General features: G+C 27.9%; 1 protein-coding gene across 1 annotated transcript; it reads right to left on the bottom strand.

Annotated features, from left to right (window-relative positions):
* Nucleotides 1-11,247: 11,247 nt before the first annotated feature.
* Nucleotides 11,248-24,945, bottom strand: LOC111307847 (S-adenosyl-L-methionine-dependent methyltransferases superfamily protein). Its single transcript, XM_022906136.2, has 16 exons — nt 24,472-24,945; nt 23,682-23,783; nt 23,481-23,547; nt 23,067-23,248; nt 22,536-22,796; nt 21,106-21,189; nt 20,955-21,002; nt 20,809-20,873; nt 20,141-20,189; nt 18,974-19,217; nt 14,738-14,859; nt 14,286-14,366; nt 14,065-14,139; nt 12,722-12,927; nt 12,478-12,628; nt 11,248-11,772 (listed from the first exon to the last, which is right to left on the bottom strand). The coding sequence occupies exons 1-16, from the start codon at nt 24,865-24,867 to the stop codon at nt 11,575-11,577; spliced, it is 2,331 nt and encodes a 776-aa protein (XP_022761871.2). The 5' UTR covers nt 24,868-24,945; the 3' UTR covers nt 11,248-11,574.
* Nucleotides 24,946-26,071: the final 1,126 nt, after the last annotated feature.

A 26,071-nucleotide genomic window follows, 5' to 3' on the forward strand; every position in this document is an offset into this window, starting at 1 on the left:
GCAACATAATTATTACCGTTCTCTTTGCTTGTGTGAAAAGTTTGATTAGTTTTATGACTGTGACACATGACAATGCAGTAGTTGGTGGCATGAAGATGCAGGTGGGTTACCCCTGGCTGCTTTGAGGTGCTTGTGTTAAATGTTAAACTAGCTTTAGCTATACAATTGCTATGAGAATGACTAAGTTCTTGATTCATGGGATTGAAAATCAAATCAGTTATAGCCTTATAGGTGGAAGAAGAGCTTTAGAAGGCAATATAGCAATGACGATAATGACCAACTAGATGACTGAAGGACACCTTTGGTTCATGTGGAGTCTATTCTAATGACAGTATTTCTGTAAGGGAAAAAAATTGTAAAAGTGGCGGTACAAAGATGAGTTGGAGATTGAAAGAAAGGGCTGAGAAGATATATCCACTGTCATTGGTAAAGCACTATCAAAAATCTGTTGTCAGGTCTCTGACCTCTAGCAGTTGTGTTAGTTTCTTTTTTTTTTTTTTTTATGGATTAAATTAATTAACAAATGGATTTTCTATCATCCGTTTTTGTTAAACGCACAGAGGAGGTTGACAGAGAAGTATTAGAAAATTTTAAGTATGTCTATGCTTTGGAGAAGTCATAGTGATCATATTTCAATTTTAATTAGATACATGACAAACTTTTGCTAATTATTTTCTTCTATGTTTAGAACATATGATTGCTATTAATAGTGTCAATTTCTTATTAAATTGTTTGCAGCGTCCTTGCTGGTAGTTCAAATTAAGATTTTGGCAGAATTCAAATATGACCGAGTGCATAGTTTCTTTTCTTTGCCTATATGAATTTATCTCAGCCTTGGTCATCACCCATCATGCATTGTTCAAATTTGACTTTAGAAGGTCTTGAATTTGAACTGGGAAGTTGGATAGGATTCCAGTAATTGTCCTCTCACCTTTTTTTTCTTTGCTAGGCTAATAGGCTTCTGATAACCTTTTCTTACTCTTTGTTGCAATGAGTTTACACCATATATAATAGCAGGTAAGAGTTCTGATCTAGTTGTTATGTACTTATAATAGTCAACCTGCTCAATATCATGCATTCTGAATTACTAGCATTCAGTAATTGCTGTGAACTTTTATAATCTTGATCTTGAAAATCCTCTTTCAGTTTCTTGTTTCAGCATTCTTTAGTTCCATACATGTTTTTACAATCAAGGTGCCGAAAGCAAGAAACAGTTCATAAATATAATGATGTGTAATGGATGATAAATTGTTTTATGATCTAATTTGTTCTTAAATATCTCAATTTAGTATCTGTACTGACTGTTGACATTTTTAATCAATCTGATGATCTGTGGCAGTGATACTTCTTTTGGAGACTCAAATGAGGTAAACAATATTTCATAATCTCTGTCCTAGTCCTATTGCAGCCCAACAGTTTTGAGATTGTATTTATGATGGCGAATGGAGATATGCTATCTGAGAGATTAACTTATGAGCTTGATTATCTTCAACGTGTTCGTGAATCATCTAGTATGTAAATATGCAGACCGAAAATTAATCATAAATCATAATAATGTATGATGTGTCTTTGTAGGTTGTGCACATTTGAGATGGTTAGATTCATTATGCATTAACTCTTGTTTTCCATAATATTAATTTTGGAGGAATGTGGGAGTTGTTGGAATTCTCTGAAGGCTTAAAACTTCACGGGTATACTGTCAGTTTAAGATGGCATAAAGAACGACCATTTGCTGCCAACTGACTGCTACTGATGATGGGAAACTTGGGTGGATCTGAATCTTCATCGTTGAATCAATGCTTTCACAGTTGTGGGTAGAGTTTGGTTTTGTTTTGTTTTTTAATCCAGTTGTTGGATCTTTGTGGGAGGAAAATGTGCTGGAGTTAGCTTTTTAGGATATTAGATTAGATCATAAGAGTTCATTTTCTGTACATCGCTGGTGGAGCTTTTAAACTTTATTATACTACCGGTGTTAGAATCTTGCCACATTGATTTTATTATTTTCATCCAAGAGCATCTGTAACCTGTTATTTGTAGTACTGAAAACATAAATGTCCAGCTTAACTTTATCTTGGTTTCAATATGATATTCTTGCTGTACTCTTTTTCACTTCTGGGCAACTTTAAACTTACTATATAGTTGCAGAAAATTCTTAACAGATTGTTTCTGGAAGCTTATTTTTCTAGCTCTAGTCAAAACTTGGATACATATTGATATCCAATTCCCATACCTTGACTTCATTTTTGTGGTGAGTAATGTGAGCTATTGAAGGGTAAATACAACCCCTACATTGACTTCATATGTTAGCATCAATGGTTACGGTTTTACCCGTGTGCTATTTGATAAACCATTGAAAATTAAAATTTTCAATGATTTAAGTCTTTCCTGAGTGTTTGATAACTTATTTTTTGGTTAATGTTTACGTTTGATTTTAATGTTAGGAATGAAAATTTTTGGATGATTTTAATTTAATATAATAATATTTATAAAGATATTATTTTAAATATAAATTCTATTTTGATTTTATATAAATTTAGTATTTTATTAAATTAATTTTTTTAAATAAAAATATTGAATAATAATTTTATTAATATAAAACAAAACCTTCAAACAAACACAAACTCATAACTTTTCTTTATGTGCATTTCTCTCTCATATTCAAGAACTTAAATTATAGTTGCAGTCACGTTTTTAGTTATATTATATTTATCACGGTTGTAAATATAGCATTTGTTGTTATGATCACTTCGATTGTGAATTTCTTTTATAAATTTTGCACTATCTATTGTAAAATCATAATAATTATATTTATAATTATAAAAAAAAATTTAATGATTTTTAAAAAAATGACTCATTAAGATCATTTATTTATATGAAAAAAATTTATAACTTTTTATCTCTATAGTAAAATATTTATTTTTTAAAAAGTAATTATTTTTATGCATGAACTTTTATCAATATTAATAACTAATAAAATAAAATATATTAAATATCAAGAATCCATATTTACTAATATTACATTAGTAGTAAATATGAGAGTCATTTGTATTGAAGATTTTCTTATTTAGAAATTTTTTATATAATCAATACTAAGATTTTTTTTAAAATTTATCATAAAAATTCATATTTACTTTATTTATTAATAATGTAATACTTCATTTATAAATATTTCATGATACAAAGATTTTAACAATAATAGAATCATTCATAATTTGGTTATTTTTATAAACATTTTTTAAAAATATTATTAACATAAATTAAAAATAAATAAGTATACAAATAAAAACTTGTTAAAGTCTTAATATAAAAGTTTAAAAGTTCCAATTAATCTAAAAATCAAATAGCATGTTAACTATTGAGCTCAAATTTAATCACGATTAGATTTCATTGTACTTTTAATGTAATACAGATGAATTTATTAGATTATCAATTAAATTTAAATATTAATTTGAATGAGATCCGTTCAATTAAAATTTTTTATAATTGTTTTATCGTATTTACAATAATTTTAATTTTTTAATCATAATTATAATAATAATTATTATTTTTTTTAATATCAACAAAATTAATCTTATGGTCTATTTAAACGAAGCTCAATATGCAAGGCAATGGTCTTTGGGGAGGTTGCTGAAGGGTCTGAAACTTTGACCAGGATAAACGAAGCTTATGTGGATGAGAAGAACATGCCATATAAAAATTGCATAGAATCAAACACACATATATATATATATGAGAGGATCATTTTGATGATCCTTCCCAGTTGTCAGTTGATTCCTGATGCTTCCCCTAACTCTTTGAGATGTTCGTTATTTGTATTTAAAAGGTTCAGCATAGTTGAATGAATGGCAAGTGACCTGCATATAACTTTTGAATTTGTGAGTTCCTCAGCTTAGATGCATAGTCATTTTCTAAAGTAATTATGGTAATATACACAGTGTCCTGGATTGTCCTAATCTTTACTAATTTGAAGAAGGAAAAAATGTTTTTCTTTTATATGTTATGAACAATGTTAGAAGCATACAAGGGTGAGAAAAAAAAAAAAATCAGTTCGGTTTGAATCGATTTTTTTATTTGATTTGAATTAAGTTTGAATATTAAATATATATATTATATTCAGATCGAAAAGTAAAAAATTAAAAAAGAATTAAATCAAACAAAATTTTATATTTTTATTTATTTTTTTATAAATTTTAAATTTTTATAAAATAAAAATATTTATTTTATACTTAAATATATTAAAAATTATATTAAAATAATATATAAAAATAAAAAATTTAAATCTAACAAATCACTAAATTAAATCAAACTGGTAGAATTTAATTCAATCGTATAAAAATTTAATTTGATTTTAAATTAAATTTTAAAAATTAATAATTTTATGTATTATTCAAAAAAATCAAATCGAATCCAATTCATATCGTTATTAATCTTAAAAGTATATGACATGCTTAATAAACTGAAATTCAATTGTCACATTTACTAATATTAACTTTTGAAGGCCAGGAAATTTTATTTATTTTTAACTTGCTGATATTTATTTTCTTATGTTTGGCTTAACATGCATTTTGGCTATTACCTGATTCAAAGTTAATACTTTTAATTTTAATTTAGGAATTTGGTAACTTTTTAACGAGTATTTAAGCGGGACGTTGCATGGGGGCACTTTTTTTTTTTTGGGTTAGATATAAAAACCAGTTCATGTATTATGTATTTTTTCTCAGTTTAATATTTAAAAAAATAAAATTATTATTTTGTTATTTTAATTTTTATTTCGTCATTTTATTTTGACACTTGAGACTAACACCATTAGTCAACTTGCTGACATAATATGACCATCCAATAAAATGCTGACATAAGCCAAAAAATTTAGTTAGTGTTATGTCATCAATTATCACAGTAACATTAAAAAAAATTTTAATTCACAAAAATTCAAAAAAATTTTAAAAAAATCTCTTTTTAAAAATCTGAATATTTTTTAAAAAATTTTACAAAAATAAAAAATAAAAAATTTTAAAAAAATTGAAAAAGTTTTAAAAACTTAAAAATTTTTTTAAAAATCCAAAAATTTAAATAAAAATCCCGAAAAATTTCAAACAAAATAAAAATTTTAATAAAATTAAATTTTTTAAATTAAAAAAACTAAAAAATTTTGAAATACAAAAATACAAAAATCTTTAAAATTACGAAAATTTTAAAATTTTTTGAAATTTTTTATTAAAATTTTAATTATTTTTCTACTTTTCAGATTTTATAATTTTTTTGGAATATTTAAGATTTTCAAATTTTTTAATTTTTCAAAAAATTCTGAATCTTTTAAACTTTTTATAAATTTTCAAAATTTTTAAAAAAAAATTAGATTTTTTTAATTTAAAAATTTTATCAAAAAATTTAGATTTTAGATTTTTAATTTTTTTAATCCCTTTTTAATTTGTAAGAATATTTATTTTTATTAAAAATTTCATTTTTTTTTATTTTAACAAATTTTTTGAATTTTTTAAGATTTTGAGATTTTTTCAAATGTTAAATTTTTATAATTTTTTAATTTTTATAATTTTTAAAAATATTTTATATTTTTAAAAAATTTTAAAATATTTCATACTGTAAAAAAATTTCTTTTGAACTTCTTTAGAATTTTTTGAATTTTTCATATAATGTTAACGTAGCAATTAATGATGTAACATTAATTAGATTTTTTTACATGTATCAACATAATATTTGATGTTCATGTCATATAAAGAAGTGAACTAATGGCGTTAATCCAAAGTATCAAAAGATGATGGAATAAAAGTTTTGAGTACTAAACAAATAATTTTATTTTTTTGTACAAAATTGATAAAAAATATATAGGATAACAATTATTTTTTTGAAAATTCACAAACATTCAAAAATTTTTAAATTTTTTTTAAAAATTATAAATATTTTTTAAAAATTATAAAAAAATTGAAATAATTTAAAATTTATGAAAATACAAAAAATGTTTAAAAAATCACAAAATTTTGATAAAATTTTCAAAAACTTAAAAAATTATGAAAAATTTAAACAAAATAAAAATTTTAATACACATAAAATTTTTTAATTTTTCAAAAAATTTTGAATCTTTTAAACTTTTTATAAATTTTCAAAATTTTAAAAAAAAAGTAGATTTTTTTAATTTAAAAATTTTATAAAAAAATTTTAGATTTTAGATTTTTAATTTTTTTAATCCTTTTTTAATTTGTAAGAATATTTATTTTTATTAAAAATTTCATTTTTTTTGAATTTTAACAATTTTTTTGAATTTTTTAAGATTTTGAGATTTTTTCAAATGTTTAAATTTTTATAATTTTTTAATTTTTATAATTTCTAAAAATATTTTATATTGTAAAAAAATTTTAAAATATTTCATACTTTAAAAAAAATTTCTTTTGAACTTCTTTAGAATTTTTTATATAATGTTAACGTAGTAATTAATGATGTAACGTTAATTAGATTTTTTGACATGTATCAACACAATATTTGATGATCATGTCATATAAAGAAATGAACTATCGACTTTAATCCAAAATATCAAAAGATGATGGAATAAAAGTTTTGAGTACTAAACAAATAATTTTATTTTTTTGTACAAAATTGATAAAAAATATATAGGATAACAATTATTTTTTTGAAAATTCACAAACATTCAAAAAATTTTAAATTTTTTTAAAAAATATAAATATTTTTTAAAAATAATAAAAATAATTTAAATAATTTAAATTTTATGAAAATACAAAAAATGTTTAAAAAATCACAAAATTTTGATAAAATTTTCAAAAACTTAAAAAATTATGAAAAATTTAAACAAAATAAAAATTTTAATACAAATAAAATTTTTTAATTTTTCAAAAAATTCTGAATCTTTTAAACTTTTTATAAATTTTCAAAATTTTAAAAAAAAAATAGATTTTTTTAATTTAAAAATTTTATCAAAAAATTTTAGATTTTAGATTTTTAATTTTTTTAATCCTTTTTAATTTGTAAGAATATTTATTTTTATTAAAAATTTCATTTTTTTTGAATTTTAACAATTTTTTTGAATTTTTTAAAATTTTGAGATTTTTTCAAATGTTTAAAATTTTATAATTTCTAAAAATATTTTATATTTTTAAAAAATTTTAAAATATTTCATACTTTAAAAAAAAATTCTTTTGAACTTCTTTAGAATTTTTCATATAATGTTAACGTAACAATTAATGATGTAACGTTAATTAGATTTTTTTGACATGTATCAACATAATATTTGATATTCATGTCATATAAAGAAATGAACTACCGGCGTTACTCCAAAGTATCAAAAGATGATGGAATAAAAGTTCTGAGTATTAAACAAATAATTTTATTTTTTTGTACAAAATTGATAAAAAATATATAGGATAACAATTATTTTTTTGAAAATTCACAAACATTCAAAAAATTTTAATTTTTTTTTAAAAATATAAATATTTTTTAAAAATTATTAAAAAAATTGAAATAATTTATAATTTATGAAAATACAAAAAATGTTTAAAAAATCACAAAATTTTTTATAAAATTTTCAAAAACTTAAAAAATTATGAAAAATTTAAACAAAATAAAAATTTTAATACAAATAAAATTTTTTAATTTTTCAAAAAATTCTGAATCTTTTAAACTTTTTATAAATTTTCAAAATTTTAAAAAAAAATTAGATTTTTTTAATTTAAAAATTTTATCAAAAAATTTTAGATTTTAGATTTTTAATTTTTTTAATCCTTTTTAATTTGTAAGAATATTTATTTTTATTAAAAATTTCATTTTTTTTGAATTTTAACAATTTTTTTGAATTTTTTAAAATTTTGAGATTTTTTCATATGTTTAAAATTTTATAATTTCTAAAAATATTTTATATTTTTAAAAAATTTTAAAATATTTCATACTTTAAAAAAAAATTCTTTTGAACTTCTTTAGAATTTTTCATATAATGTTAACGTAACAATTAATGATGTAACGTTAATTAGATTTTTTTGACATGTATCAACATAATATTTGATATTCATGTCATATAAAGAAATGAACTACCGGCGTTACTCCAAAGTATCAAAAGATGATGGAATAAAAGTTCTGAGTATTAAACAAATAATTTTATTTTTTTGTACAAAATTGATAAAAAATATATAGGATAACAATTATTTTTTTGAAAATTCACAAACATTCAAAAAATTTTAAATTTTTTTTAAAAATATAAATATTTTTTAAAAATTATTAAAAAAATTGAAATAATTTATAATTTATGAAAATACAAAAAATGTTTAAAAAATCACAAAATTTTTTATAAAATTTTCAAAAACTTAAAAAATTATGAAAAATTTAAACAAAATAAAAATTTTAATACAAATAAAATTTTCATCAAATTCAAAAAATTTCACAATAACATAAAAAATTTGAAAATAAAAAAAATAAAATTTTTCAAAAAAATCTAAAAAAGTTTTAAAAAATTATAAAAACATTTTTTTAATTATGAAAAATTTTCACTTTTTTAATCTTACAATTTTAATTTTTTTTGTATAATTTATGAGTTTTTTAAATTTTTTACATGTTTTGGAATTTTTTGTTAAAATTTAACTATTTTATTTTTTATTTTTTAAAAAATTCATAATTTTTTCATAATTTTTTTGAAATTTTTTTATAAATTTCCAAATGAAAAAAAAATTTAGATTTTTTTTAATTTGAAAATGTTTGCAAAAAAAATATAGATTTTTTATTTTCAAAATTTTAAAGGTTTTTTTAATCTTTTTTTTTAATTTTAAGACATTTTTTTAATTTTAAGAATTTTTTGAATTTTTTCTCAAGATTTTGAAATTTTTTGAATTTTTTTAGTTTTCATAAATTTTTAATTTTTGTAACTTCTAGATATATATTTCATATATTTAAATTTTTTTTAATTTTTAAAACATTTCAAATTTTTTAAAATTTTAAAAAATCTTTCATTTAATGCTAACATGACAATTGATTATGTGGCATTAATTGAACTTTTGAACACATGTCAACATATTTTTGTATGTTTATGTCACATTAGAAAGTAAATGACATTAGTTCGAAGTGCTAAAATGATGATAGAATGAAAAGTTTAGTACCAAATAGATAATTTTATTTCTGTAAATACCAAACTAATAAAAAAAATAGAACAAGAATATTTTTATATTTATTTATTTATTTGTTTTTTCATATTTCATATTTCTCAAAAAAATTTTAAAATATTTCATACTTTTTTAAAAAAAAAATTTTTAATTTTTAAAATTTTTTAAAAATATTTCATACTTAAAAAAATTTTTTTTGAACTTTTCTAGAATTTTTTGAATTTTTCATTTAATACTAATGTGACAAATGATGATATGACATTGATTAAACTTTTTTATATGCATTAGCATATTATTGGATATTTATGTCACGTAAGCAAATGGACTAATGACATTAATCCGAAGTACTAAAAGGATAATATAATGAAAGTTCAAGTACTGAACTAATAATTTTTTTTATCAAACTAACAAAAAATATATAAGATAAGAGCTATTTTTTAAAAAATTCACAAACATTCAAAAAATTTTAAAACTTTTTGAAAAAATCTAAATACTTTTTTAAAATTGTAAAAGAACTGAAATAATTGAAAATTTATGAAAATTCAAAAGATGTTTAAAAAATCTCAAATTTTGATAAAAATTTTTGAAAACTTAAAAAATTATGAAAAATTTTAAACAAAATAAAAATTTTATTACAAATAAAATTTTCATCAAATTCAAAAAAATTCACCAAAAACAAAAAAAAAATTGAAAATAAAGAAAAACCTAGAATTTTTTGAACAAAAATCTAAATGTTTTTTAAAATTGTAAAACTTTTTTAATTATGAAAATTTTTTATTTTTTAATCTTACTATTTTAATTTTTTTATATATTTTATGAAAATTTTTTAGATTTTTTGGAATTTTTTATTAAAATTTTAATTATTTTATTTTTTATTTTTACTAAATTTTATAAATTTTTTTATATTTTTTGTAATATTTAAATTTTAAAAAATTTTAGAGAAATTTTTTTTATAATTTTTCAAATGAAAAAAATTTAGACTTTTTTAATTTGCAAATGTTTTTAAAAAATTCGATTTTTTATTTTCAAAATTTTAAAGGTTTTTTTAATCCTTTTTTTAATTTTAAGAAATATTTATTTTTATTAATTTGTTTTAATTTTAAGAATTTTTTGAAATTTTTCTTAAGATTTTTAAAATTTTGAATTTTTTTTAGTTTTGATAAATTTTTAATTTTTATAATTTCTAAAAACATATTTTATATTTTTAAATTTTTTTAATTTTAAAAATATTTTAGATGTTTTAAAATTTTTTAAAAAAATTCATTTAATGCTAACATAACAATTGATTTTGTGGCATTAATTGGACTTTTGAACTCATATCAACATATTATTGAATGTTCATGCCACATTAGGAAGTAAATGATGTTAGTCCAAAGTGCCAAAGTGAAGACAGAATAAAAGATTTAGTACCAAACAGATAATTTTATTTCTTCAAAAACCAAACTAACAAAAAAATATAGAACAAGAATATTTATATGTATACATATATATATATATATTTTTTTTTTTTTTCAGTTCTAAGTTCATATAAGAATCATCAAAAGGGAAGAAAGTCTCCATCCCTCCCCCCTGCAGCGGCGTGCCAAGAAATAAAACACTCTATTGAAGATTGAGTTTTAGAGCGCTCAGCCTCCGAATAGTCCTTTCTTGCAATAGGTTGTGTGATTAATGATTTTTACTGTTGTAGCAGAGAACTTGTGTGTGTGTGTGTCTATATATATATATTCTACGGGCTTATTGAACATTGACTGTAGTAAGGCAGAAAAAGGGCGCTCATGCTTACATACAGTTCAATTTTTTAAATTGGAATATGAACTCACTTGAGTAAAATTTGCAGCATGCTGGTTATTAGACATTTTCTTTTTTTTCCTTCTATTTTGTTATGTAAATTCTTGTTTTCCACTACTATTTTGACTATGTTTTGTCAGTGTACTTTTATCACTGTACTTTTATCACCTATAGTACAGTGGCAAATTTGGCCTTTATCCAATTATCCATTCGGATTATTATTAGCTGAACTACAGGGTTTGTTTCATGTTGAGTCTTGACCCCCTTCATGGGTTTTAGCACAGCCCCGTAGGAACTGGCTGGTTCTAGGGGGACTTTCAAACAATGCTAGCACTTATTCAAGGAGTAAAAGGAAGAGCAAAACATTTCCATAAACAGAACAGGGCACTGGTCTCAGTGAATCAATTAAGGTTGATCAGATGCTAAGTCTGGCAAAACTCATACTCACAATGGTATGATTTACAGGTTAATACTATTACACCTTATAGATGAAAACAGTCAGAAGTTGAACAACCTAACTGGAGATGCAGAATACATACCGTCCAATGGAAAATACCTCGACGTTTCTCTTCATGCAGTGCAATCTTCAATCCCCTACTTTCAATGTCAAATACTCCAAATCTGCCGAATCCTGCTCAAGTCACTTGAGAGGAAAATTGTTATCAAACTGCCCTCACTTTAAACATCTGAGTTTCTTTGCTGCATCGGTGATGCTCTGGCTTATCTCGGGATGTTTGGACTTGAGCAATTTCTCAAGTCTAAGAGTGGCTTCAGGTATGCAATCCTCCTCGATGTAAGAATCCGAACAAAGACCGAAAAGTACTAGGTTGACCTCTCCCTCAAGTTGAAGGCAAAATAAGTGGCTAAAGACCTGAAAGGTGAGCATAACATCACAAACTGCCAATCAGATTTATGTGGTAGGAGCTATATAGATTTAATAAACATGGAAAAATGCAAAAAATTGTTGATAGGATATAGCAAACATTCCTACCTTAGAACCGTTTCAAAAACAGTATTACACTAGATGAATGACAGTTTTTATAGTGACTGAAAACTTTGAATTAAGAGAAGTTGGTGAAAAAGTTAAGATGATAATACATCAGATAAAATTGGTCAGATTGAATCTCATCAGATAAAAGTTCTTTTTGGAATTCAATGTTCGATAAGAGCAAGAAGCACAAGGAATATATTGATATATGCAGATGCACACACATTCTTGTTAATATAATTGATTCAACTAATTGACATTCTTGAAGCATTTTTTTCAAACTATATTAATTATTACATATAATGCAATTAATAAAGTGTCCTACAATGCAGAGTATGTAAAAAAGCAAGCAAGATATTGTTGTATCCACATTTACATAGCATGTTAGGAATCTTTTGGTTGGGGCAAACCTTCAAGCAACAAACTCAACAAACATCTTAGCCGGTGATAGCATTTTAAAGAGGCCTTTAGAATATATTTTGTATTAGATATATATAGAGATAAAATAGATTGAGAGAGAGAATAAAACTATTAAACAGGCAATAAACTTTGATTAATGACACTAATTATGAAGTTCTTTATTCTTACCTCTTTCATCCTTGAAACAACCACGTCCTTGATGGCAGGAGACCTTGAGACCAAATTAATAACAAAGAGACCTTGCTCAGAAAGGGTATCTTTTACATTTCGAAGAAAAGACTCTTCCACAAAATCAGCAGCAGGACAGGTCATTCCAGAGCTATAAAGATAATATAATAGAGATGATTAAAAAATATTAAAGCCTTTCAGCTTTTCAATGACAATTGTTGCAACAGTTGGTAGTTCCATTCACCTCGAGTCTGGAGAGTCCACATCAACAATAACTATGTCAACAGTGGTTTTTCTTCTGCTTTCTGCATCTGAAGAATTGCAACTTCCATTGGAAGATAGGAGCATTTCATTGCTCGAAGCATCCTTGCTTTCGTGAGGAGGCATATCCCCAGCTGCAGATAAGTTTCTGTAGTCCCGAACAAACTGGATGCCATCAGCGACATGTACCTGAAAATCATTGGAAAGCCATGTTTTTAAAGCTCTATAAAAGAAAAAGAATGTTACATCTGCCATCTTAAAGTTCTTTACATATGAATTCCAGAAAAGGTTTAAACAAAAACTATTTTTTTATTTTATTCATTCTATCTTCTCCAACTTTTATTATTATACCTAAGCCATTAAAAAGATTATTGAGCGAATACAGCCTTGATATCTTGAAACGGTTGAATAAAAACAAAATTGAATATAAATATGTAATAAAAACAAAATTATATAAATATGTAATTTGAATATTATATTACAAAACAATAATGAGAAGCCTTAGTTGAGTAAGAAGGTAGCAAAAAAATACTTGGAGCATACAACCGGGTTGATTTACCCTAAATATATTGTCAATCATATATCTAATTTGACAATTACATTTAGACAAAGTAATGTATTATATGATCGAATTGGTTGTAATGTAATTTCATATTAAACATATTATTTTATATCTAAAAAATATAGAACAATCATTGTATACCAAAAGACCATATGCATACCTCTAATAAATTAAAGAACACGTATACACACAGAAAAAGGACTGCAGGAACATTCAAAACATCCAGTGGGCTACAATGTGCCCTCATCAAATATTGAGGTCACTAGGTGAAGTCCATCCATCAGCAATATTTGGAGTTACTTTACTCTTCCTCGGAAAACTAGCAAAAACTAGCCAATTTTCTCAACTTAAAGCAGTTCACCAAGCTTCAGTTAATCCATCGATTCCAAGAGGGTTTAAGAAGGTTTGCAAAAAACTTTCAGGCAAGAACTTGAAGATATTCAAGGCCTCACAGATTTTCCAATTAGACCAAACAATCCAGCCCAATTTTGATCACAATAGCTGGAGGGTTTAGCCTAATTGACAATAAACAGTTATGAAGGTTAAAATGTTATGCATAGCATCTTTAATGCATCATCTGCTTAAAGGCTAGTTCCCCATGTGTGAGTTGTATTGATTGAAGATGAAAACAAAAAAAATGTTGTTAATTATTGGAAACAAGACATTGACGGTGAAAACGCTAGTTTTTCAGGAAAGGATTAATCTCTTAAAAAAAATCTATAATGAAAAAGGAAATAAAGATGCACTGAGGTACAGTTAGTTACCTTCAAATATTTACCTTCAGTAAAACCAAAGTAGTCTCTTGCAAGGTTAAGCATGGTAGGATCTAGCTCCACTGCCTGTGGATAAAAATTTCATTGCACAAATTCCATCAAGTGAAATCAACTTTAAAAACAATGAGAAAAATCATTAAATTTAAAAAAAAAAAAACAATTATTTTGAAAGACAGCTTGGCAGATCTTTGAGGGTGTAACATAAAATTTACCTCAATTTGCATAAATTGCATACATCCATGAAGAAACATAGGAAGTAAACCTGCACCAAGACCTATCACAACTGCTTTAACCTGAGAAAGATGATTTTTAACATGAGCAGCACATCACAAAAAAGAGCATCAATGTTTTCAGAGAAAAGTTCAATCACATGGCCTTTGACTATTGAGGCTAAAACATTTTGCAGCAATGATTAGACCTTCAAATCTGAAAGTTGGCTAAAGTAGGTCTATGTCTGACACGCAGCAGTATGACCCACAGTTCAGAAAGAATGTTCATTTATTCATCTATGCAAATCAAACAACCACCAAAATATACTTTAATCAAGCAACCATGAATTTTCTATATCAAATGAAGACAAGAAAACCATGCGATACGGATGTCTAAACTTCATCCATGCAAAAATCTATCAAATATTCCACTAAGAAAAGAGTGTAAGCCTTACTCTATTCCCAGCTGATGCCACACTTTCCAAATAGGATGAAATCAGTGAAAAGCCAGAAATGATCGCTGTATGATAAGAACTAGCCAAATAACCATGATACACCTTCATCTTGCTGCTTGACTCTATATGTTAAGAAAATTATTATCAGAATGACAAACATGCAGTTTAAAAGAAGCCTTTTTGGAAGGAGTACAGTAATTTAACAATTAAAAAAGTAATAGGAAGAATCTCAAACGGAAGGTAATTTCAATATTTTGAAGACATGTTGCTCAAGGACCTAAAAGTACAAAAATCATATAAAACTAATGTAGGAAAACACTCAATCACAGCTGGTTGTAATCTGTATATATTTGTATTCCTAGAATTAAGTATTTGAATCCCTAGAATTAAGGATAGAAAATTAGGATAGACAATCCCTCAATTGTGGGATCGCCTTTAGTGAGATTTAGTTTCTAGTATATCCTCTAGTTGGTTGTATATAAACCTAAGATACTTGTATGATTCAACAGATAAGTTAGTCAAAATACTCTCAGTTTTTCCACATGGCATCAGACCTTTAGGCTTTTCTTGGAAAGATTTTTTTTTTTTTCAGCCTTCATTGCTGATTTCTATTTTAGGCCTTCATAGCCAAATCCCGTTAAGTCTTTCATAGTCGTTTTATTTTTTCCTTGTTCGGCCTTCATTGCCAAGAATCGTTTCTGGTTAAATCTCCACTATCAAGACTTGTTTCAATCCTGAGAAAGATAACCATGTTGAAGATAGCAGAATCTGCCACCACTACCCAATTTGAGGAAGTGACAACTGGTCAAACTACAGGAGAACTACAAAATATCCAAGCTGTGCATAGATTGAATGGAAAGAACTACTTGAAGTGGTCTCAGTTGGTTCAAATCTTTCTAAAAGGGAAAGGATAATTGAACCATCTTCCTGGTACTGGCCCTAGGAAAGGAGATTCAAAATTTGAGGGTTGGGATGAAGAGGATTCCATGGTTGTCATAGCTATGGAATTCTATGACACCAGACACCAATGACACTTGCATGTTTTAGTCCATGACCAAAGACATTTGGGAGTCAGTTCGGCAAACCTACTCCAAAGTTAGGGATGCTGCTGAAGTCTATGAACAGAAGATCAAGACTGCAACTCTCAAAAAAGGGAACAAGTCAGTCATAGCATATGCTAGGATATTTGGTTGTACATCATTTGTTGATGTTCACAATCATAATAGGGGGAAGTTGGATCCAAGAGCAGTCAAGTGTGTTTTTGTGTAGTATTCACCAAGTCAAAAAAGGTATAAGTGCTATCGTCCTCCCACAGAAAATTTCTATGCGTTTACAGATGTCATTTTTGAAAATAAATCAATTTTAACTCACCTTATCTTCATGGGGAGACTTCATTTATGGAAGATAAGGATAAATACTTCGTTTTGCTTGACTTGTCCTCCTCCTCAACATCTTCACCCATTAATTCTTTTAAGTCTAAACCCATTTCTTCTGAGTCCAAATCAAACACTGAACCTGAGTTTGAACCCATAGCAAACACAGAAGCTATGACTATGGATAATATTGTTCTTGATTCTATAAAGTAATTACAGGTGTACTCAAAAAGGATAATTCCAGCTCCTGAACCAGTTCAAGTCCAAAAACCTAATCCTAACTCTGGAAATGAGGTAATTACAATCTCTAACTCTATTTCTCAAAGTGAGCATGAATCTCAAAATGAGCTTGATCTACCTATGGCCATTAGAAAAGGAATTAGAGAATGTACTAAGCATTCACTATACTCAATCTCTAATTTGGTGTCATTTGAAAAATTCTCACCATCCGACAAAAATTTCCTTGTGAGCCTAAACACTATTTCTACTCCAACTACATTATCGGAGGCATTATCCAATAAGAAATGGAGGCAGGCCATGAAAATGAAAATGAAGGCCTTAGAGAAAAATAAGACATGGGAACTGGTAGAGTTGCCTAAAGGAAAATATCCAATTAGGTGTAAATTGGTTTTTACTATAAAATACATGGCGGATCGTACTGTTGAAAGGTATACGGCTAGGTTGGCAACTAAGATCTACACTAAAACTTATGAAGTGGATTATCAGGAAAATATTTGCCCCAATTGCCCAGATGAATAAAATTAGGATTTTGTTATCCTTGGCCACAAATTACAATTGGCAGCTTCAACATTTTGATGTAAAAAATGCTTTTCTACATAGTGATTTGGAAGAAGAAAAATATATAGAGGTTCCACCGGGATTTGGAGGTCATCTAGAAGCAAAAGATATATGCAAGCTGAAAAAGGCTTTATACAACAACAATCTCCCAAGTCCTGATTCAGGAGATTTGCCAAAGTAATACTAGCAATGAGATCTAAGCAGAGTCAAGAGATTACACGCTGTTTATCAAGCACTCGGATTCAAAGAGAGTCACACTTCTGTTAGTGCATGCTGATGATATAATTATAACCGAAGATGATGAAAACGAGAGAGAATCTCTAAAACAATGTTTGGCTAGAGAATTTGAGATAAAAGAGCTAGGGAGATTGAAGTACTTCCTAGGATATGAAGTGGCTCACTCACAGCATGTTATTTTCATCTCACAATAGAAATATGTGATGGATCCTTTTAACGAAACTAGGAAGCTTGCATGTAATCATAAACTTGGAGAAGCTAACGAAGATGCTGCTGTAGATAAAGAGATGTACTAGATATTAGTTGGAAGACTCATTTATCTCTCTCAAACTAGACCTGATGTGGCATATGTTGTTAGAGTGATAAGTCAGTTTATGCATAATCCTAAATAAGTGCACCAACACACTATCTACAGTGAACTACACTATTTGAAGGCCAATCCTGGGAGAGATATCTTGTTTAAAAGAAATTAGGGGCTGGAACTAAAGGTGTATAAAGATGCTTATTATGCAGGTTCGGTAATTGATAGAAGATCCACCTCGGGCTATTGCACTTTCCTAAGTGGTAATCTTGAGACTTGGAGGAGTAAAAAAAAAAAGAATGCGGTGGCAAGATCAAGTGCTAAACCAGAGTTTAAAGCAATGGCTCAAGGAATTTATGAACTACTATGGTTAAAGATTATCCTAAAAGACTTGAAAATCAAGTGGGATGAACCAACGAGACTCTACTGTGATAACCAAGTCTACAATAAGCATTGCACACAATCCTGTGCAACATGATAGAACAAGACACATTGAAGTAGACTGGCACTTCATAAAGGAGAAACTACACAGTGTGTTGATGTATCAACCAAGGGTCAACTTGCAAATGTGTCGACTAAAGGTCTCAGCAATGTAACATTTCAAGAAATTATTTCCAAGCTGAGAATGGAAAACAACTATTCACCAGCTTGAAGGGGAGTGTGGTAAAACACTTAATTACAGCTGGTTGTAATCTGTATATATTTGTATCCCTAGAATTAAGGACACAAAATTAGGATAGAGAATCCCTCAATTATAGGGATCAACTTTAAGAAGATCTAGTTTCCTAGTTTATCCTCTAGTTAGCTGTATATAAACTTAAGGTGCTTTATAATTCAATAGAGAAGTTTTTCAATATACTCTTAGTTTTTCCACACTAATAACAAAAGAAAGAAAACACTGCTAAACACCAAAGGTCTAAGACATCAATATTCTAAAGAGGAGCATAAAGCCACAAGAAAAGTGTCGGGAAGACCATAGTCTTCCAGTTCAGTATCAAATATCTAATAAATTCTAATGAATTATATAGCGCTGACGGGGCAGTGCTATCTTAGTAGATTGTTTCTCACAAAAAACATCCATCCAGCTTGCTAAAAAAGTCAAAAAAAGTTTAGGCATCACCCAAAAAATACCAAAGAATGAGAAAACATGGGCTAGATGTGACCAACTGAACAGTAAATTAGTAGAGGATCAACAATTTTGTCACTCTAGCACATAACCATGAATTCACTACTTGTTTTTTCACTGTCAGCAAACTATAGTGGTCTGTGGTCCAAAGAAAGAAACTTTACATGAAACCTCAATATGCAGTCTTCCAAAGAGAAGTTTCCAGTTCCTGCCTGCACCTAACATTCTAGAGCACCTTTTCAAATCTCTTAAAAAAGTAAAAGACAACATGATCTAAAGAATTAGTTTCATGGAATTCCACACATCAAAACATGAAATAGGTCTTACAATTCAAACAAACTCATCCAGCATTATAAAAGAGTTAACCAAAACTACCAAAATTTTGAAAGAAAAATCATTACCATTATTTCTTCTTTGTCTTCCACTTCGTTTGATTTTGGAAGATGAGCTGGCTTTCTTCAGCTCTGTTTCATAGACACTTCTGTCAAACAATCCATCCCTAGTTAGCAAAGCTTCAGATTGTACCAGGCTCTCAGTTCTTCGGAAAATAAGGCGACGGAAGGGCAAAGATCGATTGACATCACCATCAGCATTTTCATAAACAACATCTTCAATAACAATAGGCCCAGTCAAAGAAGATGAGCCCTGTATAAAATACAAGCAATCAATTCACTTGACGAGAAGGCACAAACCAAGCAGCCACATTCTGAAAAATAACAAATATTATACAGAACATAGCAAATGACATAGCAGCCAAGGAAAAAGACCTACAAATTTAATTATAAACAAGATAACCGCCTAATGATGGTTCGAAATAATATTTTGTGAGCATATGACAAATGATTTTCTCAACGGAGATGATTAATCACTACAGACTCAGAACAATTGGCAACTAAATTTCAAGATATGATGCATATTTATGACAATAAAACCCAGGAATGGATTTTGACATCCCTGTGCAAATTCTTTTTGAACATAAAACCAGCCCAATGTAGGCACCTGTAACTTTTGAGATTGATTTATGTTCTATCAAGCCCACAAATTTATGATGCAAATTTATGACAATAAAGCCCAGGAATGGATTTTGACATCCCTGTGCAAATTCTTTTTGAACATAAAACCAGCCTAATGTGGGCACCTGTAATTTTTTAGATTGATTTATGTTCTATCAAGCCCGCAAATCCCAAATGTTCTTTCAGTTACAAATCGTTTAAGTGGTCAAGTAAGGGGAACAGTTTCTGTGGAAGCTACAACATTGGTAAAGAACACAACCCAATACTTAAAATATAGAGTTTCAAATAAATTTGATTCATATACTACTTTGTCTTCAAATAATAACAAATGCCAACAATAAGTATACCAAAGATGCTGAAAGGAATATCATGCAATGTATCTAGTCCAGTAATGTTGTTAGATGACACATTCTAGAATCTAGATAATCACCAAAAATTTGCCTTTTTATATAAACAATGAGTAAAGCATGATAAGAATGAAAACTCTCATAGATGGTGCTCAAAAAGTTACAGACACATTGTAAGAGAAAATAGCACTGTAAGAGAACTATAAACCTGGTAAATAATGTTTCGCTGCTTAATTCCATCACTCGCTGTCATAAACCTGGTTTGGTAAAACAACCAAGAATCCATCACAAAATGAACAGATTATTGTTTGGCTATATAGCAAACAAAAAGAGCAGCAAAAAATAAAAATGCAACGAGGTAGAAGAACTAGGCAAAATTAAACTGACTTAGTTCATGCTTCATAGAGCACTAACTACTTATATAGTTTGCTTCAAGTTTTAGTCCTTAAAATAAGGGAAAGTTTTTGCCTAAGACTGGTAAATGTTACAATGTCCACCAGAATAGAAAATTTTGTGAGCCTTTATATAATCACCAATTTTCTTAAGTGGCAGCGAGAAAGCAGTAGTCTTGCCCTTGATCCCCATGTCTGAAGTCCAATGATTAAGGGATTAGTCTGTTCCCTTCTTTTGCAGTGTAATGAACACTTTTAGTTCTAGAAGTCAGGGACCAAAGCAAAACATAAAAGTATCAAAACAAAGGCAGCATTGCCTTCACACATTGCAGGTGATCTGTAAATTACAAAAAATAATGACGAAGGGCACATTCCAAAGTAACCCACTAATCCAACATTTAGAATCCCTTACAATAAAACATAAATTATGAAGAATGGATAATAGCTAATGGAAAATTTATGAAAGAAGTGAATATGAACATACGGAATTTGATCTCCCTTATCATTATCAGCAGGAGCCAACGGTTTCACCAGAGGAGACAAATCCTTCTAAAAGATATTGCAATATCATCAAACAACTGTAGTTACCAGATGAAAGTTGACAAGAGAAGCTATATCTGTGTAGCATACCTGAATATCTTCCATATCAGCATTAGTGTGGATGGTCTCCAATAAAACCTTCATTCATGATACAAAATTATGCTTAGATGATTTAATTGGACAATAAGTTTCCCAAAAACAGACCTTGAATTATCAATTCAATTGTAGTACAAAAAGCTACCATTATTAGACGAGCAGCCTTTGAGCTTTCAACCACCTGCCATTGTCCTTCTTCTGAAGAGAAGAGCCATTCATGAGCCCGAGTCTGAAATCTAAGATTAAGTTACTATTTCAAACAGAAGGATATCACTTGCCTCAAATTGGCCAAAAATATAAATGTAGGACAACATATGCCAAGAAACTTAAGTGCAATTTAAAAATGTTCAACACCTTTAGCTTTTTCTGCCATAAATGTTTCCTACAAAGTAAAAGGAGCTAACAAGGTAGCAAGGGAAATAGAAGAAGAACTCTTAATAACAAACCCACCCTAGCTACTTGGATCAAAAAGATATAAATAAATTTTAAAAGAAAAATCTCTTTATTATCAATAATTTTACAATCTTTTTCATTTTCCTTGCAAATATAGAAGAAGAAAGGCCAGTCTCTGAGGCAGTTCCATTTGCCATGGCAATGGCCTGTGATGAATTGAGTAACATTACTTTTCAAACTTGACAGAAAGGATACAGTTAAGATGAATTCATCAGAGAAATCTGTGTAAGATTCCATGCCAAAGCAAGTTGACACAGGTCAGCTTAGGGGGCTTGGCTTTACAATAACAATAATCTAAAATATTTTAAGGAAAATAGGGAAATTTGGTTAAAGAGATAGGGAAACAGAAAGAAGAATATAGCCTAAGCTTCACACCTACGGTTCCTTGATCGCATCACACAATCGAGAAAGAAACTTAAGCATCACACCAAGGGTTGATTGTATCACAAATCTGGGAAGAGTTAGAAAAAAAACTGTAGCAACTAAACCACCACTGTAGCAAATTCAGAAGAAACTTGTTCACCTATCGAGACACCAGAAGAGTTACATGCAATTTTGTCATTGTAATTTGATTTAAAAAACAATGTCATCGATTCTAAAAGACCCCCAAGTTGCATATATTCTGATTTCTCAAGTTAGGAAGCATTTATAAACTCAAGATGGAAATTAGCAATTTTTTTGGAAACAAATAATAACATAAAATGTTTTCACTTGTCACACAAATTTTATTGTGCCTCTTAAGGCCCAATGCATAATCAGGCGTATTAGAGGACTTATATGCATTATACCAGTTAGTCAAAGCCTAGGCCAATTACTGACCAATACAGGAATAGAGGACACTAACCAACCAGTTTCTATGCCCATAGTCCATTTGTATTCTAAAGACACTGATTTTTTCATAAACTTGAAGACACACCTAACACATGTTTTTAGAACCAATGAAGCAACAACTTTGAAGTGAACAAATAAATGAATGTAACCAGTTTTAAGAAATAATGTAATACTCTTTTCAATTAAATCAAAATAGAGGTAACTTCTGAGCTATAACTAAGCAGACTTCATTTTAATCTGATCCCAAGCACTTTGCCTCAAAAAGTGTATCTAAGCTATTTAAAGTCATACCTTAGGAACAATAAAGACGCCATAGTGAAAAGAGAATGCACCGGACTGTTGTTTAGCGTCAAGCAATACAGCTTTGTAACAAAAACGAGAGACCCCTTGTTCGCCCAGAGTAAGCTGAACTCGGCGACCAGGGCTAAGTTTTGTCAGATCCCCCTTAGCTCCTAGTTGCAGATCTTCAAGAGAATATAGTATATCAGATCCACTCAAGTATTCTCCACGAATTCGATTCTCACTTTCAAGGGCTTCGTGAAGACCAGAAGCCTAAAAACAGATTCAAGGTTTAAATCAAAACCTTTAAAGTGATTCAGGCTCCAGGATTTTATAATGGATATTATATTGATAACAAACTATAATAAGAAAATTCATTTGCCTATATTCATTTTGGTTCAAACATTCAAGAAAGCATTGCATGAACTAGGATACTTATTACATTTAAATGACTGACTACTTTGTGCACTTTTACTCAATTTATGTTACAAAAAGTAAAAAAACTAACAACAACAACAATAATAACAACTAGATCCTAAGCACCTGATGTGGATTACAACCAAGGGAAGAATGACTGAAAGATGTCATGATCTGGTGCAGTTCATCGGAATTCTCTTTCTCAGCAACCACCATAAACGTTTGAAGGTCAGGCTTACTAGATGGTTTCTGAGGTATAGCATAAAGACTCACATTCCAACCAAATCTGAACTTAGGAAAAAGCAAACCTAAATGGGTAGAAAGCAACATATATCTTAGCAGAGGCAGTAATTGATAAAAAAAATGTAGGATAAAAATATGAAGAAAAATAATTAAGCAAGTAATGAATGGTTTCCCATCCAATGCCCATCTATAAACGACCAGACAGACTTCATTAATAAATCTTTAAAAAGGAAACTAACATAAGCCAAAGCAATAGAAAGTAGAACCAAATTCTTTCCACATTAAGGTAAAAAGTACCTAGAACATGAGATTCTGCCAAGGTAAGACAGATGAATTTACCCTTGGATTTCAAAACTCTTTTCACCTGGTGATATAAATGCAACTTTTATGAATCCAACAAAAAATTTGAACCTTCTATAACAAGTGAAGTATGTTACCAACTACATGGAACAGATAATAAATTAATAAATAAATAAACAGAATCAAACTCCACAACACCTCTGATATATATTGATTTCCCAGCTGAGGGCCAAGCTCTGGCTCCATCAGAGCATCCAATCCACCTTTATCAAGAACAACATTGAATGCATCATCTGTGAACTGGTAAACATAGCGATATCAGGTAAATGAAAAGAAAATGACCGACCTTAAAGTCCTTGAACCAGAACATTAATTAAAAAAAAAAAAATCCTCCTTCACCAAGAAGCATAATAAGCAAAATACAATTTAGCTAGCATTGATAGATCAAACAAAGTGACCATAAGAATACAGTGACAAGAAAGAGACTACTAATATGAAACAGCCGTTTATCTTAACACTATGGCCGATAGGTTGACATTAGTCAATACTAATTAAACTTCCCATTGCAAGAGACAATAATTATTAATACGAACTTGGGATTACTAAGGAGATGGTCAGGAGTTACGATTAATAGTAATACAGCAGTCTTCTAGCTGATATCATGTAAGACTAAAACCAAATTCCATACACATTTGAAACGATTAAGCAAAACCATAAATTTTCAAATAATCTCTACCCATCCCTATTCTAAAATGCACAATATTAAACCATAAGATTAAAATAGCACATACATTCTTAATTTGTTCGTTCTATCTAACATCAAGTGCGCCAAAGGCACCTTGGGAAGTTAAAATTTCACCCAAGAAATGCTACTTCGCATTTTTTGTAGCAAAAAAAAAAAGAAGGAAAATTTTATGACATCAAAATTAGTAACAAATAAGAAATCCAAACAAATTATTAAAAAGAAGTTGAGAAAATAAGAAGAAACCTGCATTTGGGTCATGTCCATAACCCGCCAACGCATGTTGGGTCGGTCCCTGACATTACGTCGAAGCATGTCGGAGATGACAACTTTCGAGAAATCAATATTGGTTATATCTTCAAATCCGGCGTCGTATAAATGTTCGGATAGTCTGGAGTTGCCGCAACCAGGCACCAATATTTGCAAAGAAGAAGAAGAGGGTGACGGCTGTTGTTGTTGTTGTTGAAGAAGAGGGAGGAGTGAGTCACGAAGCTGAGGCCACTCAGCGTACCACTCGAACGAGTCATCGCTGCCTCGGATGGTAAAGAAGCTATCCCAGTTTTCTTTGCTCGTGAAGTCTCCAAGAGTTTTGAGAAGATCGTCGGTCGAGGTTGATGGTTGCTGGGTTTTCTTCTTCCCCATTTCTATCTTTTGATGTTTTGCTATTTTCCCTTCGGGGTTTTAGGTTTTAATTTCAAGGGTCTTTGGACTTCGGAGTGTGTGGTTTTGTTTTATTGTTGTTTATTTAATAATTACATGAAACATTAGTCAAATTTTCATCGAAAAAAAAAATTTCTTTATTTTATTTGGCTGAATTATTTATGTTTGTTTCCTTTTAAATATTAAATTTTCTTGCTTATAAAAATAAATTTGAATTCAATTTATAATCAATTTACTTTTTTATTATTATTTATCTAAAATTAGTATTCTTAATTTTAACATCCTATCTCACCGTTATAAATATGAATATGTATTGGTGGATTAAAATTGGTTTCAAGGTCTATTTCTATATATTTTTTCCCTTTTTCCTTTTATGTTGTTTATTATTTGTTTCATTTCTGTTTTTTTTTTCCTGCTTCCATTTGTTTTGCTTTGTATGTTAAAATATAATTTTTTTTATTATTAATTATTCTTTGTATTTGACTTTTAATATTAAAGTCTCGTTGCCCAAAAAAAAAAAAAGAAGCCTTCCTTTTTAAGTAGTTATTACAATAATTCTTACATATTACATGATGTTAATGATATTTTAATAATATTTTAGTAATATTTTAAATTGATGATATTATTTTAATAATATTTAGTAATATTCAAGATTGATTTGATATTAATTTAAAGAATATTAAATATTGATTTAAATATTGATTAGGTGATTATAAGAATTGATTTAATTATTATTTTTATTTATTGTATTTTCTATTTTGTAATAATTTATCTCTATATAAATAAGCTTTAAGCCTTATTGGAAAACACTAGTTATAATAATAAAGTTTTCATCATTTTTTTTATAGTACATAGTGATTTTATTTTTCATTCCAAAAGTGAATCACCTTAAAATAACTAACATTTACTTGTTCTCATCCTTGGTTTATTCTATTTTCTAACTTTTATTTTTTTTGTTTCTCTTCTCATTTTCAAGATTCATCTTTTATATCAATGCTCATAACTTCTCATATCTCTGTTTCATTTTTTTTCAAGAGCTTAATGGCAAGTATTCAACGAGAACATGTACAACCAATTTAATTATCCTTGATGAAAATAACTATAATAGGTGGGTTACGACTATGCGTAGTTATCTAAAGGGAAGAACTTATAGTTTGTTGTTATCAGAGAACGCAAAGCACCAGAA

The sequence above is a fragment of the Durio zibethinus genome, chromosome 22 (genome assembly GCF_047325235.1).
Source record: "Durio zibethinus cultivar Kanyao isolate XHJ-2024 chromosome 22, ASM4732523v1, whole genome shotgun sequence".
Lineage (NCBI taxonomy): Eukaryota > Viridiplantae > Streptophyta > Magnoliopsida > Malvales > Malvaceae > Durio > Durio zibethinus.